The 16,955-nt window shown below is 51.4% G+C and overlaps 1 protein-coding gene and 1 long non-coding RNA gene across 4 annotated transcripts in view; one reads left to right on the plus strand and one right to left on the minus strand.

Moving 5' to 3' along the window:
• The first annotated feature begins 1,085 nt into the window (after positions 1-1,085).
• Positions 1,086-14,077, plus strand: LOC133352768 (uncharacterized). Its single transcript, XR_009756300.1, has 3 exons — positions 1,086-1,184; positions 12,749-12,859; positions 13,941-14,077. It is a non-coding gene; the product is annotated as an uncharacterized LOC133352768 (long non-coding RNA).
• Positions 9,607-16,955, minus strand: part of LOC133352743 (sodium/calcium exchanger 1-like) — a 109,839-nt gene continuing 102,490 nt past the window's right edge. For all 3 annotated transcript variants that reach the window (XM_061568591.1, XM_061568592.1, XM_061568589.1), the window contains one exon: positions 9,607-16,402. In XM_061568591.1, coding sequence (XP_061424575.1) covers positions 16,026-16,402 — 377 coding nt within the window. In that variant the 3' untranslated portion in view covers positions 9,607-16,025. The remainder of the gene's footprint in view (positions 16,403-16,955) is intronic.

Below are 16,955 nucleotides of genomic sequence, written 5' to 3' on the forward strand. Positions count from 1 at the left end.
GCTGGGTGCGTAGCGCAGCGTAGCGCTAACCGCTACACCACCGCTCTCACACAGCTGGCGTTCACTACGTGGCGGTGATATCACCAAGGCGCCTGTGCCAGGCTATGTGCACCTTGAGGCCACGTGAAGTGTCGAATGCTCGCTGACAGGAGGTCACGGGGCAGACCCAGATGCCACAGGTCGACTGACTGAGACGACTGGCTGATGCACCACCTGTGCCCCCTACTGTGCTAACTTGCTGTGGTTTAGCCACTCGGCGCTCCGCTCGTTCTTGTGAGCGTCGCTCCTCCGCCCTCCGTTGTTGTTGGAGGGCGACTGCCTCCAACTGCCCAGTAGCGTCCTTCACGAGCCTCCTCCGCAGAGGCCGATCTTTACACCGCTGGTACCAGTCATCGGCAAGTCCACTCAGCTCCACGTCCTCCTGTACCACATCACTCCATCTCTTCTCTAGCCCGTGCCGCGCCCTTTTAGCTTCCTCGATCCGGCCGAACAAAAGCTGTTTAGGCATGCGGTGGCTGGGCATGCGGGCTGCATGACCCAGCCAACGCAGCCTTGCCTGCCGGAGGAGCTCACCGATGGGACTTTGCCCAGATCTTTCAAGGATTTGTGAGCTCCTCACACAATCCAGCCTGGTTAAACCCAGGATAGATCGTAGGCAGGCCAGCCTAAATGTTTCTAACCGGCGAAGATGTTCCATTAGAGGTGTCCATGTTTCGCAAGCGTAGAGAAGGGAGGGAATGACCGTGGCCGAGCAGACCACACAGTAACAACCGCCATTCGCCACTAAGTGGCGGTGACGTCACCACAGCGCTTGTGCCAGGCTATGTTCACGTTAAGGCCACGTGAAGTGTCGAACGCCCGCAGGCAGGAGGTGACGGGACAGACCCAGGTGCCATGAGATGACTGGCCGGTGCACTACCTGGGCCCCACACTCTGCCAACACAGGCACGCACACACGTACAAAGATTCCCCGCATAACCGTTATGCAGAGTGCTGTTAGCGAGCACGTACACACAAGCACACACGTGCATCAATCAACATCGACCGTTACAGGGTAAAACAAATGGGTTTGGGCAGGACACGTGCCGGAAGGGACGTTGATGGCCTAGGGATGCGACTTGGTGATGGAATGGAAGCCAAAGGGGGGTTTACGTGCCCGAAAGGAGATGGAGCGATGAGATCAGGTGATGCGCGGATGATGGATCGTGGCATCGCAGCCCCCGTGAGAAAGTGGCGGCGGCACGTCGGGAGCGTTCGTGCGACACGCACCGGTCCTTGATCAAGGGCGAGGCACCGAGTACACGTGGAACGTTGGGTCAACGTTGGTGTGACGGTTCCAACCGCTGGACAACGTTGACCCAACGTTGAGCCAACGTTGTGGACATGTTTGCCCACGCAGCTAATTGATGTGAAATGGCGAGCATCAGAATAGATGCGTTTTCATCATAACACGGTGCACGAAATGGGCTCACGTGACTGCCAACCGCTAGAGGCCGCTACGCTGATTATTGAATTGATATGTGGCCCGGAATCGAATCCGCCGTATCGGCCGGTGTTTTTTGAGTGTGTAGAAATTCCTCTTCTCGACTGCAGGTGGCAATGCAAACCCACTCGAAATGTTCGGATCTATCGCCACGCTGCACAAGATACCAGTGTGTACATTCACAGGAAATATTGGTAGATTCTTGTCATTGTGAATGTTTGACAAATATCGTCTGTATTCTCAAACCCCCCCCGGCCCCCACAAGTATTTGTAAAACGGGCAACATTTATGGCCACCCATGCACTAATTTGGATTGTAACGCCACAAACATTATTTATTACTTCCATATCGACACGCTTTTTAAATGGACGTGTTTCTTGAAGGGTTCACAGACGTAGTTCTATAATAGCTGCTTCCACGGACCATTCTCTAACACACCGAGGTGATACACGGCTCTGTGAGAGTTCCAAATACTCCTCATCTCGTGATGTCGACAGGACACTGAGCAAAATTGTGAAAACATAACAAAGATTTTGTTGGTTGGGGCAAGTGCTGTTAGCGTGTTATTGAGCACATATTAGAGCCAGTACTGCATGAATGGGGGGGGGGGGCAATACAACGCCCGGCCGGCCGCCTTTGTCTCCCCAATGCTGATGTTTACACACCGCACTAGAAACCCATTTACGGCTGAATCAACCTACAGGAGGCGTTGTACCGGTTCAAATATTCGCCACTGTTATCGCTCGTGAGCAGGAATCGAACTCATGTCGCCGGACCGGTAGCTCGGTGCATTTGGCACTCGTCTCCCTGGGGAAGCGGTGGTGTAAGCGGTTCGAGTGAGCAACTTAATTATCGTGCATCCACTTACACAGCCAGTGTCCGCGCCCTGGTCACCTTACCCATCAGGGTTCATGACTTAACGCTCGTGTGGAAAGGTCTTCGTCTGAGCCCCGTATCCCACACTGCACCTGCCACTGCCTTTACAGACGGAGGTGGCAGTCTGCCACGGGTTGTCCACGCGTGGCATCTCGTGTTCTCGTCAATAGACAACATGCTAACGTTGCGGCAACAGTTGGCATGTGGTTGGAACCGCTGGGATCAACGTTGGCCCAATGTTCCACGCGTATTGCCAATAAGTGATGTTTTATTCCAGCGTCTGAATTCGAGCTGATATTTGATGCACCCGAATCGTACCTCGGGGGTGCCTTGAGCTGCTTGGGGCCCCTACGCTTGCTCCTCGGGGGTTGCTGATGCCCCCGATTGCCCACGCGGCGTTCCTCGGTGCGCTCCAGATGCTCCAGCACGCGGCAGAGGCTCCCTTAGTGGCCTGGCCGACCGGGTTGTGCTCTACCTAATGGCCTGTGTGCTATTTCTGTGAGCGATGTAATTGCAAATTGTAATAGACCTTAGGGGTGCGGGGGGGGGGTCGGGGGAGGGAGCTGAGCGGTAGACGGATGAGTAAACTGGTTTTCATGCAACACAAATAACTGAACAAATTAGTCAATAACCCGGCCTAAATATATATCGGCGACGTTTCAAACAATGGCCCATATTCATTGCAGAGACGTCGACACACCCATTATTCGTTGTTGTGCGTGGAGCTTCATGGGTAAACTCAATTATGAACATCACTGCAATGTGTCTCCACGTAAACATTCTAAATGTGTTAGTCCGTCGCCCGACGAATCCTGGACCAGTCACAACCAAGCTCCATTTGTCCACGCAGGCAAACTGAACGGGCCGCTTGATGACACGGCTCTGGAAAACCGATGGGCACAAGTGACAAACAGCGCCGTCTATTTACATTCACAGACACAGAGCGGAGTTTGAAAAACAATAGAGATATTATATCACGATCTCTCTATTTGCTTTGAAGAAGGTTCAAGTGCCCGAAACGTCCGCCTAATGTTGTTGTTTTCCTTTTTTTTACGGAGAGTTTGTCTTATTGACGGCGTAGAATTTTTGTTATCATCGCGACCGTCGTATAGGCAACTGTTGTATAGGCAACCGCCGTGTAGGCAACCGTTGTATGCCACCGTTGTGTAGGCAACCGTTGTATAGGCAACCGTTGTGTAGGCAACCGTTGTGTAAGCAACCGTTGTATGCCACCGTTGTGTAGGCAACCGTCGTATAGGCAACCGTCGTATAGGCAACCGTCACATAGGCAACCGTTGTGTGCCACCGTTGTGTAGGCAACCGTCGTATAGGCAACCGTTGCATAGGCAACCGTTGTATAGGCAACAGTTGTATGCCACCGTTGTGTAGGCAACCGTCGTATAGGCAACCGTTGCATAGGCAACCGTCGTATGCCACCGTTGTATAGGCAACCGTTGTATAGGCAACCGTCGTATAGGCAACCGCGTACCGATCGTACTCTGCGCGCGCTGCCTTAATGAAGGGGCTTGGTTATAAACTGAGAGGTTTTTTTTGTTGACAAGTCGTGCTGCGTAAAAAAAAAACAAGCCGTTAGCGCGTGCAGCGGTCGATTTCTTACATGCGAGTGCCTGATGAGATCTCTATGATAATTCGATTGCCGTACTCTGCGCATTACTACAAAAAACTATCCGGGAAATAAGTTCTACAGATCTGGCCACCCCCACACAAAGACAAAGATCCCCCGTATATCCTTAACTGAGCGTTGGGACAAGTACTGTTAGCGAGCACCTATTAAGGCCGAAACGGTACACGAGACTGTGGGTGGCCAGCACCAAGCCTGACCCCCCCCCCCCACACACTACCGGATTATAAGACGTACCTGAAACTTTCGCGTTTAAATCCAGGGTCAGAGTGAGTCTTATAATCGAAGGAATGCGGCGCTGTTTGAACGCTGATGACTGTCATCACCATTATTGATGGTGCTTATATTATTATTCACGCCGATTAGTAACGAGGTTGTGCAGCAGAGACCTCCCCCCCCCCCCCCAGGGTTTCCAGACTGATTGGGCTTCTCTGTGGCTCTTCAGCGCTCATTCACTCGAGCTAATTAACTCAGGCCCGGCCTGGGCCACATGGCTCCGGTTAATTCCGTCTGCCTGGAGATGACCAGGTCCTATCACGAAGGCGAATTTAATTAGGCTCCCAACAATTGGGCCCCCCCCCCCAACCAACACCTCTTCTCCCCTCCCACCTATTCTTTTGTTCTTTCGGTAAAGTCACATAGATATAACAATAAAAATTAAGTGAATACAAATAATGAAAATAAAAAAAACACGGATGTAGACTGTAGCCTGGTTCTTAACCTGAGTGAGTGCACTGACAGTCTATAATGTAGACTTATTCTGGTTCTTTCAGTAATAAAAATAAAATAAGAATAAAAAACCCATTACGTTTCGATCGCAACACAAGCGGTCGTCATCAAGAAAAGGGGGGTTAGCCTCTAAAGGCAAGCTGTTTATAAAGGTTTAGAGATGGGCATAGCCCAAGTGTGTCAGAAGCATGGGCGGGGCAGCTGATGTTAATGTTGGAGAAAACAACGTCAACGCAGCAGGTCTACACCAATAAAAGGGCCGCCAGGCAATCATTTGCACCTCGCTCCACACACCCACATTGCTGATGGTGGAGGTTGACAAGAAAACACAAATCAAGTCATGACCCAAAGTGGTTGATGACATCTTTCCAATGATTGCTGAGCTTATAACCATCCTCTCGGTTGAAATTGTGTCTGTATATATGGATAGCTTCATGAACGAATCTTTGTTGATAGCCAGTAGGCTTGCAAAGTACCATCGTCTTAGAGAAATCAATTTCGTGTGAGCCAGCTGCATTAAAATAATGATCAGCCACGGCAGAAGTATTGGTCTTACCGTGTTTCAAATCTGCCTTATGCTCACAAACACGGTCCGAGACATGTCGCTTAGTATCCTCAATGTAACTGCTGCCGCAGATACAGCTTAGTTTGTAAACGCCAGGATATTGCATGTCAGGAATCTTGTCCTTCATAGATGGGATCAGATCATGGATTTTATATACTGTGTTAAATCGGATCTGGATCTTGTGTTTGTTCATGATTTTGGAAATATTTTTGGTTATCCCTATGTATGGCAAGGTGATAGTTTTGATTGGATCCTCAGATGGCTCCTTTTCTACGGTTGGGGTGATGGATTTGCAGATTGTGTAGTCAGAACATCCATTCGCCTTAAGAGCTTGGTGTACGTGTTTGAGTTTACTGGTTAGGTGTTCATGGTCGGAGATACATTGAGCTCTATGGTGTAGCGTTTTTATGAGGGAATTCTTCTGGAATGGATGGTGGTGGGAATCAGGTTTTAGGTAGGCGTCAGTGTGGGTTACTTTCCTGTCGACAGAATAGCTCATTGAGCCATCTGGTCTCTTTTTGATTAGGACATCCAAGAATGGTAACATGCCATCCTTTTCTACTTCCATGGCGAATTTGATGGCTGGGTGTATGGAATTGATGTGGTTGAGGAATTGGTTCAGAGCTGGTCGACCATGTGGCCAGATGACAAACGTGTCATCCACGTACCTCTTCCACAAGGACGGGCGTAGTGTGGATGCTTGGATGGCGTCTGTCTCAAATTTTTCCATGAAAATGTTGGCTACAACCGGAGATAAGGGAGAACCCATTGGGGTGCTTTTAGTTTGTTTGCAGAATGTTCCATTCCAGGTGAAGTATGTATTGGTTAGGCAATGTCTCACCAGGGCTGATAAATCAGCATTCAGTCCTTGTTGGACCACATTTTCAATGATTGCAATAGTATCAGGCACAGGGACTTTGGTGAACAAATAAACTACATCGCAACTAACGAGCAAATCACCTGGGGGCATTGAGATGTCTTTAATTGGCGATACCAGGTAAGTTGAGTTAGGAACAGAAGAGGTGGTCTTATCAGTGAACGGCTGCAAGGTCTCAGACAGATACCGGGCAGTTTGTAGGTGGGTGAGCCAATGGTGGAGATGATGAGGGACGAAGGGGTGTACCTTCTTTATGGATTTTTGGTAAGCCATATAGTTTGGGTGGTCTAGCAGCAGGAGGTTTTAAGGAAAACCGTTTGGTCTGTTCAATTAATGAAGCTGAATCAGTGATTATAATGTTCGTTTTTGTAACGAGGCTGTTGGTGGGATCTCTTTAAATTTTTGTGTAGCTACCATCATTAAGTAGGTCCTGAATTTTGTTATTGTACAGGTTTTTGTCCATGATGACTGTGGCATTGCCCTTGCTGGTGTTGCTGGCTGGTATCTTAGCGCTTTTGAGGATTGCAGCGATTTCAGATCTTGTCACGTCTGCAGCGATGTGTCCCAAACTCTTAAGAGCTACATCGACCTGGGCAATAATATCATCCACTGGTATGTGTTTGGGGGTGACTGCGAAGTTCAACCCTTTAGCCAAAACCGACTTTAGACCATCGGAAATTGGGCTATTATTCAGATTAATAACAACCTTGTCAACGTCTAACTTTTTAACACATGGTTTCTTCTTGGAAAGGAGGTTAAACTTGGAAATCGAGTTATCTTTACATTTAGTTGACATTGTAGCGGCTGATAAAGCAGTAATGTTATCTACATCTTCCCCATCAGATGTAAACATTTTTTTATGTCAATGTTAAATGTGATTTCAAGAGTGTCTTGTCCACATGATCTAGTTCAGTACGGAGCAGTCTAATTCTCTCTGAGATCAGGGGCAAGCTAGCCCTGAACAACATTCTTTGGTGATAGGTTTTTACCCTTTCAACTGGTACAAAAACTGACACCTTTATACAAGGCATCATGTTTGCAATAACTACAACACAAGCAGTCAAAATGAAAAAAAAGAAACAACTCTGATAATGATATGCACTGTCCTTGAAGTTGATTGGTCCACACCCGAGACAGCTTTTCTTAGAGCCTAGTCTCCACTTGCGTTGGAGCAGATGACGCCAAAAGGCGTACAACTCAAAAAACAGCGCACTATCAGAGTATTGAGAGCTCGGGGTAAGCATTTACACTATGAGACCTCATTTACCAGTGGCAAAATATAGTAATAGGTTTTTACGCTTTAAACATTCTGTGGCATTGGAAGATGTGATGGCAGCAGAAGTCAGTGTACATGAGGTCGGTATACCACCTGTAATCACCCAGGAATGTCCTTAACGCTCGTGACGTCACTCCATATCGACCAGCCCCCCTCATTGATATTCATGAGCAGGTGACGTCCTCCAAATGGACACCCCCCCCTCCATTATTATTACCGACCATAATGAGCCAAGAATATCTGTGCATCGCTCGTGACGTCACTCCACGTCGATAAGCCCCCCTCATTAATAATCATGAACAGGTAACGTCACTCCACATGTAGCACCCTCCCCCATCGTTAATAATAATGAGCATTGTGACGTCACTCCACATGGACCCCCCCTCTCATTAATAATCATGAGCAGGTGACGTAACTCCACATGGACACCCCCCTCATTAATAATAATGAGCAGGTGGCGTAACTCCACATCGAACAGCCCCCTTCATTAATAATCATTATAAGGTGACGTCCTCCAAATGGACACCCCTTCACCATTAATATTAATTAGCGGCTGACGTCACTCCACATGGGGGGGGCGAGGCGCCTCCTCCCCTCTCCTCGGCGTCAACTCACAACCCTCACTACAAAGGCAGAACCCTCACGTCATCACGTGATCTCTGTGACGCTGTTGAGACATCGAAGTAAAAAGGACGTCATCATGAACAAGGGATTATAACCTTAAAATGCAATAAGTCCGCGTCACCGCGGCCTTACAAAATGCACACGAATTGATGCAATGAATATCACGTCGCGGTCTGATTTTCGCTTGCAAGTTTCAGAGTTACTGCAATACACCTGTCCTTGGATGGGAAAAAGGCTCTGTTACCTTAGAGTCGGGCATCTCTTAAGAAATGTGACTCGATCAGATGAGCTTTCTTTCCTCGGAGTTTGTTCAAAGGGTCTTATGGCTACGTGGAAACCCTCCCCGTAGAGGCGGTTCAAGTTTGACTGAAAACTTCCGTGACCGGCAGGAATTAATATTCCTTGGTTCTGCCTGTGATGAGCGTGGTGGAACTGGAGGTAGCGAGACCAGGTGAGAGCGAGACCAGCGAAGCGAAGGGGCGGCAAGTCGTCGTGATTACGAGGCGAGCGTGAGGAGGTCTCGTCAGGATACCGAGGCAATGTGTGGGTGAGCGAGAGAGAGAGAGATAGGAGTTGGGTGGCGGTGAGTGTGTGGCGAGCGAGCCAGCGGCCGGGATGAAATGGGGAGACTCGAGGTCTGGTTTCGGCGGGGGAGATGGGGTGGGGGGTTCAGTTTAATGGGGGAAAGGGTTCACACAGCCGCGACTCGCACTCCGTGACACAGCCGAGATCGCGACGCGAGGGGGTCTCCCGGGGTTCAAGGGTCAGGGTCTTAGGGTGTTTGTAGGATTCAATATTTCACGGCGTTCGGGTTTTCTCGCAGGGTTCAGGGGTTCATTGGTTCCGATTCGAGCGCTTTGTTAAATTCGTGCGCGGTGTTGGACATCATCGGTGTGGCAGTCGAGGTCGTCAGGGTTGTGAGTGGATCGACAGGAACACGAAAGAAACTTTAACCTCACAGCCTGGCATTTTTTTTTTACCACCGCTTTGCCCGCTCACCCACCCACCACAGCCTACTCCCTCATCCCAGCCTTCCCCACTCACCCACCCACCACAGCCTTCCCCATCCACCACAGCGTTCCCCGCCCACCACAGCGTTCCTCACTCACCCACCCACCACAGCCTACTCCCTCATCCCAGCCTTCCCCACTCACCCACCCACCACAGCCTTCCCCACTCACCACAGCGTTCCCCGCCCACCACAGCCTTCCTCACTCACCCACCCACCACAGCCTCCGCCCTCATCCCAGCCTTCCCCACTCACCCACCCACCACAGCCTTCCCCACCCACCACAGCCTTCCCCACTCACCACAGCGTTCCCCGCCCACCACTGCCTTCCTCACTCACCCACCACAGCCTCCGCCCTCATCCCAGCCTTCCCCACCCACCACAGCGTTCCCCACCCACCATAGCCTTCCTCACCTACCACAGCCTTCCCCACTCACCACAGCCTCCGCCCTCATCCCAGCCTTCCTCACCTACCACAGCCTTCCCCACCCACCACAGCCTTCCCCACCCACCACAGCCTTCCCCACCCACCACAGCCTTCCCCACCCACCACAGCCTTCCCCACTCACCACAGCCTTCCCATTGTTCAATTCGGCGAGACCACCGATATTTGTACTCATATGCTTAAGAGTTATACCAATAAGTTGGTGGCACAGAAATCAGCGAGTGGCACCGCTGGGCTCGGTTTAAAATAGGGTTGTTAAAATTTGTTTTGTTGCATAACCGGTAACCGCATGTGAGGAGGGGGGGGGGGTAGAAACCGGTTAAAACCGGTTAAAACCGGTTACCGATTTTGCCGTGCATTTAGCGATGTAACGGTCGGTAGCAGCACATTGGAAGTTGCCATCCAGAAGTCGCCGGTTCGAATCTATCTCTCGGCGCGGCAGTCGAACCATTGGTGCAGGGTTTCTCAAATCTCCACCCACCCGCCCACCTCCCGTCATCCAGCAGTAGAAACGGGTTCGCCGCAGTGGATGTGCGGTGGGGTAAAGTGTGGGGGTACGGCCATCTCTTCCAAGACAACCGGTTGAGAGTAGAGTCGTAGACCAAATAGCCTCTTGCCAGAAGAAAGCAATTTCAGGGGCTGCACCTTTACCTTGAAAACTGGAGAAACGAAGGGCGAATGCACCAGGCGGTGACTTAGGCTGCGGTGCTGTTTGTACGCACACGTGTGCCAAATCGGTGCATTCATTACCCACATTCCAATGACAACGGTTAGCGGTTCATGACCTTCCGGAACCGGTGACCGATTATGAAAACGGTTACCGGTTCACCGGTGGCCCTTAAACAACCCTAAGTGTGGACCGTGACTCGTGGGAGCGAACGTAATTGAATGGAGTGGTCGCGGTTTTTTTCACTGATCAAAACCGCTTGCCCAACAGAAGACTCTGAACGTTTCCTGTCACACGGTCGATTTAAATACTTCCCTCCTCCTCTTCCTCCAAATCCGCTGTACAAAAAAAGGTGAAATTTCTGTTTGTTTCTGCTTCGTTTGGTGCCTTCTGCAGATCTGGGTTCTCGGTCGCAGACCGAGTGTGCCACGCAGTGGGGGGGTGATCTGAGAGCAGATGGCACGCGTGCATTGTAACCCAACGCGACCGACGACTCCACCCTGGTGCCGTTGTTAGGTGCCTTGTGAAATCAGTCTCGATGAGGGCCGCCCAGAGTTTACGGAGGGGAGCGCTGTTGGGAAGGGGAAAGAAGGGGGGTGGGGGGGGGGTAATTCGCCCACTTAACAGGACCCCCAAAAGGGACCTGTTTCTTTTGTTGCTAAGGAATAAGGCCCCCCCCCCCCCCGCCCATGTGGCATCTAACCCGGCCTCCAGGAACCTCTGGGCAACCGTGGTACTGACATCGTGGCAGGGCAAGCCGATCGGCAGTGCAAAGGTTACTCGATAGGGTTCCGAGTAGGCTCGTTTGCATCGACAAGCGAAGTTTGCCTGTGTAGAAAGGGCTTTGGGGATCTAAATCGATCAGACGGAACAACATATTGACAGGACCTTGAATTGAAAAAAACGCACTCAATATCAAGACAAATATTTATACATCCTTAATACATTGAATATACAGGGTGTTTGAAAAAGATGGACCCGATTTGAAATCGCTATTTCTCTGCAACCACGAACCGCCCATGAATGAAACTCTTACCACTTGAAAGGGCGGGGCATAGAGAGGGCGGGGCATATAGTTTCAAATGATCACCGCTCGATGCCTCTCCCAGCGCACAAACAGCCCCTAGCCTCAGTCATTCGCAAGATGGCGACCCCGCAACACAAGGCGTTTTGCGTTCTGAAGTTCAGCAAGACTGAATCCGTAATTGCGGTGCAGCGCGTGTTTCACCGGCGTTGTGGCATTGATCTGCCAATGTCAAAGAGCATTCCTCGTTGGTACCGACACTAATCTGGATGACCTCAAAAACAGAATCACGGCAGCGGGGACTTCAGTGGAAGAAGACACTTTGAGAGGCGTTTGGGACGAATTCAACTATCGTCTCGATGTTGTCCGTACAGCAGGTGGCGGTCACATAGAGCATTTATAAAATGGTTCGTAAACCTTGATAACTCATTAAACCGTTTGTAACTTTCTGTGTAATTGTAACATGTTGCCATCGTGAAATATACTGCTTTGAAACTGGGCCCATGTTTTAGCAAAAACACACTGTATATAGTTTTTAACATATATAGAGCCATGAAAATCACACGTGACCGGCTGATCGACTAACTGTGGGGAAACACTTTTATACTGCTGGGTGGGCAGAGGCGGAGAGGAGTTTGGAGGGGGAGTGGTGGATTTAGAAACTTGCACCATTGTTTCGACCCTATGTCCTCTGAATTGCAAGTCCGGTTGTGGCCGACCACTACACCGCTGGGCGGAAGCTCCCATTCTTTCGATAAATCACTCAACGCTCGCTTGACCAGTGGTGCACCTCATCCTGCTCCTCGTTGGAAACACCCAGCGAGGGGAAATACTGCGGCAAACGGGGGACCCCGGCTCCAGGGGGAGTCAAGAAGAGCTGCAATGCCTTAAAATCCACACCCTGACAAATGACCCTGGGAAGCCGAGCAGTGACAGATTCACACACCCAATAAATACAGTCTGTGCAACCAGGAGCTTATTTTCACACAATTCGACAACAACAACAGTCAATAAGAGAATAATAATAATACACGTGGACTCCCAGGAAATGCTCCGATACAAAGTGAAAACTCGGTCGCCTCGGTAGACATGCTTCTTCGCCGCCGGACGCAGGCCGTTCCCCTGTTCCGCGGCGCCGCTGTGTCGAGGGATTTGCGTTCAAAGTTCTTGTTATTATTTTAAAAACGACAACGCTTTCCACTCGGACGAGAGACAGGACAAACGCTCGCGCGGTCCCAGGTATCGACACGCACTGGGGGGCGGCGGCGGGAAGGGGGTCTGGGGTCGGGGGTCAAATCCACGACGACGACCGCCCCCCACGACCCCCAACACACGCACACAGCGACAGTCGTAGTTGTCCTGCGGCCACGCTCAGACGTGCGCGTGTATTTATAGGTATGTACGTATATACATGTATCTGTTATTATATATATATATACGTATGTTTATATATACTGAATATATATTTCTAATTCATTAATTTAATACATGTTTTTCTCCCCCCAACCCACCCACCCCCCCTCCCGCGCAGACCCGAGTGACACTGACGATGGATGTGGGGACGCGATGGATCAAACGGGACGAGATGGGGGGGGGGAGCTGGCAGAGACCTCGAGAGACATCAACAACAACAACAATAACGGTGGTGGCCACAACAACAGCAACAACAACATAAATAAAGTAACATCCCTGAGAAAAATGATTTCCAACGCCCACACTCCCACGTGTAACGCACATGCCCCCCTCCCATGGCTTTTATATCACACAGCCGAGTGGACTGCAGTCCTCACGGACCCACACGCACGCACGCCAGCACCACACGGGTCGACCCGCACATGCATGGTGCATTCCTACGGGACGTGACGAGGATTGGTCTCTTAGGGTGGCTCTCGCGCTCACACGTATGGGAATTGTTCATGCTCACGACAATGTGTAAATAATGCACAAAGTTTAAACTGACTCGCGTTTGGTGGACTGCCTCTGAACGAACGAGTTGGCGAGTGAGTGAGCTGCCGTTGGCGGTGCGCGAGAGCGCGCGAGCCTCGCACGGCGGAGCGGTGGCACAAGGTGCAGACGACGTTTGCTCGTCGCGCTCCGCGGAGCCACTCCGCTCCCGCAGCGATCGTGGACGTCTGAACTCTTGGATCTGGGAATCTGCGCTGATCCCCCCAAAACTTCTTTAATCGCACGTTGACCGCCGGCGTCCGCTGGTCGGTCTTACACGGCTGGCGTGGTAAGCGGGCCTTGTTCGCGTCGCACGTAATAGTCTGTGGAACGTCCGCACTTAATGGGGGGGGGGGGGGGGGGGAATCCCAACTAAAATTAAAACGAGGGAAAAAAATCTAATAAGCAGGTGATTTGAAGCTGTGGTAAAACAAGAGGTGTACACCGCTTGCATGCAGGGCTTAATTGTAGCCGGGTCTGTCCGGGTCAGGTCGGCAACCTGGATCATTATTTCTGCATCCGGCACACCACGTCCAGTATATATATATATATATGCCATCTTCCTGGTCTACCAGCGACCCGGAAAATATACGGTGAGAAATTAAGCCCTGGCCTGAAGTGGTAGATGAGAAATGTAATTCAGTGCTCGGGCCAATGACGCAGCGGCTCAACGTTCCACCACCGGTGAATGTCCACCTGCTGACCCTTCCCACCACTGAGGCTCTACCCACGAATAGGGGTGGCGGCGGACTTGAATCTGCCGTGTGTGGAATGCGCAGTTCCCGTACTGCGGCATCCCGGGGAAGGGCCGCTCGACGAGACATGGCGCGAGGTACGGAACGGGACGGACGGGTCGGCGTCCTCGTGTCTGCGCCAGGCGCTTCGTCTCGCCCACTGTACGAGTCCGCACAGGGACGGAGCATCGAGGACGACTCTCTGCCGTGGTGGAATTGCCAAGTCGGAACATTTTGTGGCCCTGTCCACATTTTTTCCCCATCGCGAATGAATGTTCTCTCCTCCCGGAATTTATTTTTTTATTTTTTTTGTAATCTTTCTTTGCATGTAGGTCCACTTTCAACTAAAACACCTTGACTTTAAGCCCACTTTTCAAAACTCGTGAAACTTTGCTTTAGTAATAGCTTTACTTGTTTTATCCCATCTGCTCGGTCCTAACTTTGTCCCAAACATTTTGACACCAGCACTGCGTGGTGCGTTCTCTCCTTTGGCTGTAATTCAAACACGGGTCTCATCCATCGCCCATCATCCCTTCTCGTGAAGCATCCAGCCCCAGCCCACTTACTCGCCTCAGCGGTCAATATCATGCCTCTATTTCATAATATATTCTTCGATCCACGTGCTCCTCTTCCTGTCAGTGTCAATTAAAAGCGCACATCTGTCCAACACTTCTCTTCATCTGAAGTGCCGCCATCTCGGTCGATGCACGCCGCGTATGATCTCTGTCCTGGCAACCCGTCTGTCACCTACGGTCCGTCTCCGCGTGGCCTCCAAACAGACCGCCTGGGCGCTAAAACACAAAGTCCTCGTAGAGATGCATCCCACACATTTGCTCCATGGCTGCAAGACGCCGTGACACGACTATGTCTCTCGCGTTGCAGGGAACTGGACTCTCTGCCTCATCTCGCCACCACCCGCTCCCCCCCCCCCCCCCCGCGGCTGGGCGTTGGCGTAGTCAAGTGCCCGATGCACGAAGCCCGCCCTACAAAGCCTCCTCTTGCGTGGGTGCGAGCCTCGGGAGGTCTACGTGTGGGGAGCAGGTTTCTGGGAGGCGGAAGAGGGGTAGTTAAATAAATAAATGCATTTTAAATCCCTGGTGGCATGGGCTCAGGAATTAAACGCCCCCTTCCCCCCTTCCTCCCCCACCCCCCACCCACCTAGTCCAATTTACCCCCCATGTTTGTAGCCCTGCAATTGGGCCCCTCCAGCCTATGAGCCCTGGGGCAGTTACATGGCCTGCAAACTTTGCTACGTCTCACTATTTGAAACGGCAACGCATGGAGGTGGGAACCATTGAGAGTTGAGAAGGGGGGCTGGTGGCCGGGCCGAATAAAGAGGAGTGTGCCCCCCGCCTCCCCCCCAATCCCCCAGCCAACATCCTTGTCACACGCGAACATCGGTCAGATTCGGACGTGGGAGTGCAACGGGGATGGACTTTGACGAGGCTTGTGTTTAAAACGAGATGCGAAGGAACGCCGCGCGGGGAGACAGCGCTAAATACATAACGGCATGCCGCGTCTTCATGCAGGTGCCTTCTCGAACTCGCAATAATTTACTGACTAAATGCCTCTACAGTGTTTCCTTTTTTTCTTCTTTTTCCTTAATCAAAATATACAAGAACCGTTTCGGGTAAAACGATGGAAATTCAGCAGCATACGGGACACACGAGACGAGCATTCAGAGCCACCTATATTACCCCCAACACGTCTCCCCCCCCACCCCGCCCCTCACCCTCCCCACCCTCCACCTCCGCACTCAGAAAAATATAAAACATAGAAAAAGAGTCGGTTGCCCGTAAAACAATACGCGCTACTCATGCAGATGGGCGCGAGGGGGGCGACGGACGGGAAGGCGCCGGAACCCCCGCACGCAGGGGCCGCCACTTCCATCGGACGCTCCAGTCCAGTCGTTCATGCAGCTGCGGACGGTGGTTTCAGCGTCGAGCCGTTAACTCATCGTCCGCATTTTCACCCTCTGTTCATGCGAGCGGTCGCAGCCTGGTAGAGCGTCCCTGCGTGTAAAAAGCCTCTCGCCGGCGTCAGATCGTCAGAGCCCTGTTGCGTCGTGATGGGGAATACTGTCGTCAGAAGGGCCGGTTTCACTTTTCGCTGCCGCCGCCGCCGCTTTGTTCAAACGACGGAGATGTGGCAGTAGGCCTCGAGGCCCGAGATGATGATATAGATGAGCCACAGCGAGAAGAAGAGCAGGCTGGTGAGCAGCTTGGAGCCACGCGGGCCCCCCAGCTCCCCGCCGATGCTGGGCTGGCGCCGGTACATGAGCACGGCGACGGTGATGAAGGCAAAGATGGTGAAGAGCGTGACGGAGAAGGCGAGCGTGCCCGCTTCGACGCGGAACTTCTCGCCCTGCGTCCACCAGTAGATGGCCGCCACGGACCACGCCAGACCGATGCCCAGGAACACGTTGACGCCGTTGCTGCCCGTCACGTTGCCGATCGAAGCGTCTGCGTACTGGTCCTGGATGGCCGCCACCTTGCTGGCGAACGTGTCTGTGGGGGGCACGGTGGGGGGGGGCAGGGAGAGGTACGGATGAGAAATGAGTCGCATTAGCAGTGCAAGTGGCTCAATGCCAAGGATTTTCTGTTGAGGTCGGAGAGAGCTGCTGCCATTGCAAAATGCTTCCAGACGTTTAGAGTGGGACAGGTGAGATGCCACTCGACGATATTTTACTGCTATAAATTCCCACATGATGAACTAACTTCGTTGATCAATCATGTTTGGCCAGGTTGCTTCTGAAAAGCAAGCTAATAGCTCAGTGGGCTTTTCCTGGTAAGATAAAAACACGTTTAGTTTAATTGAAAAATGTTTTTAAGTTGTTTGCTCACCTATCCTTTACTTTACACTTTGATCGTGGTTTTGTATTGTTGGTTATTGTAACGTTCTGACCTGCCCCTACTGGACATCTGTGAAACAAAGCTTTATAGCTTATCGGATTCCTCCCGTATATATAAATATTCTCATCTGAAACTCCAGCCCAGCACCTGGGCCCGTCTAGCCGCTTGCACACTCAAGTGTCGAATTGTATCGACCGCTGTCTACCCA

The sequence above is a fragment of the Lethenteron reissneri genome, chromosome 41 (genome assembly GCF_015708825.2).
Source record: "Lethenteron reissneri isolate LAM-NWPU_2019-01 chromosome 41, ASM1570882v1, whole genome shotgun sequence".
NCBI classification, from domain to species: domain Eukaryota; kingdom Metazoa; phylum Chordata; class Hyperoartia; order Petromyzontiformes; family Petromyzontidae; genus Lethenteron; species Lethenteron reissneri.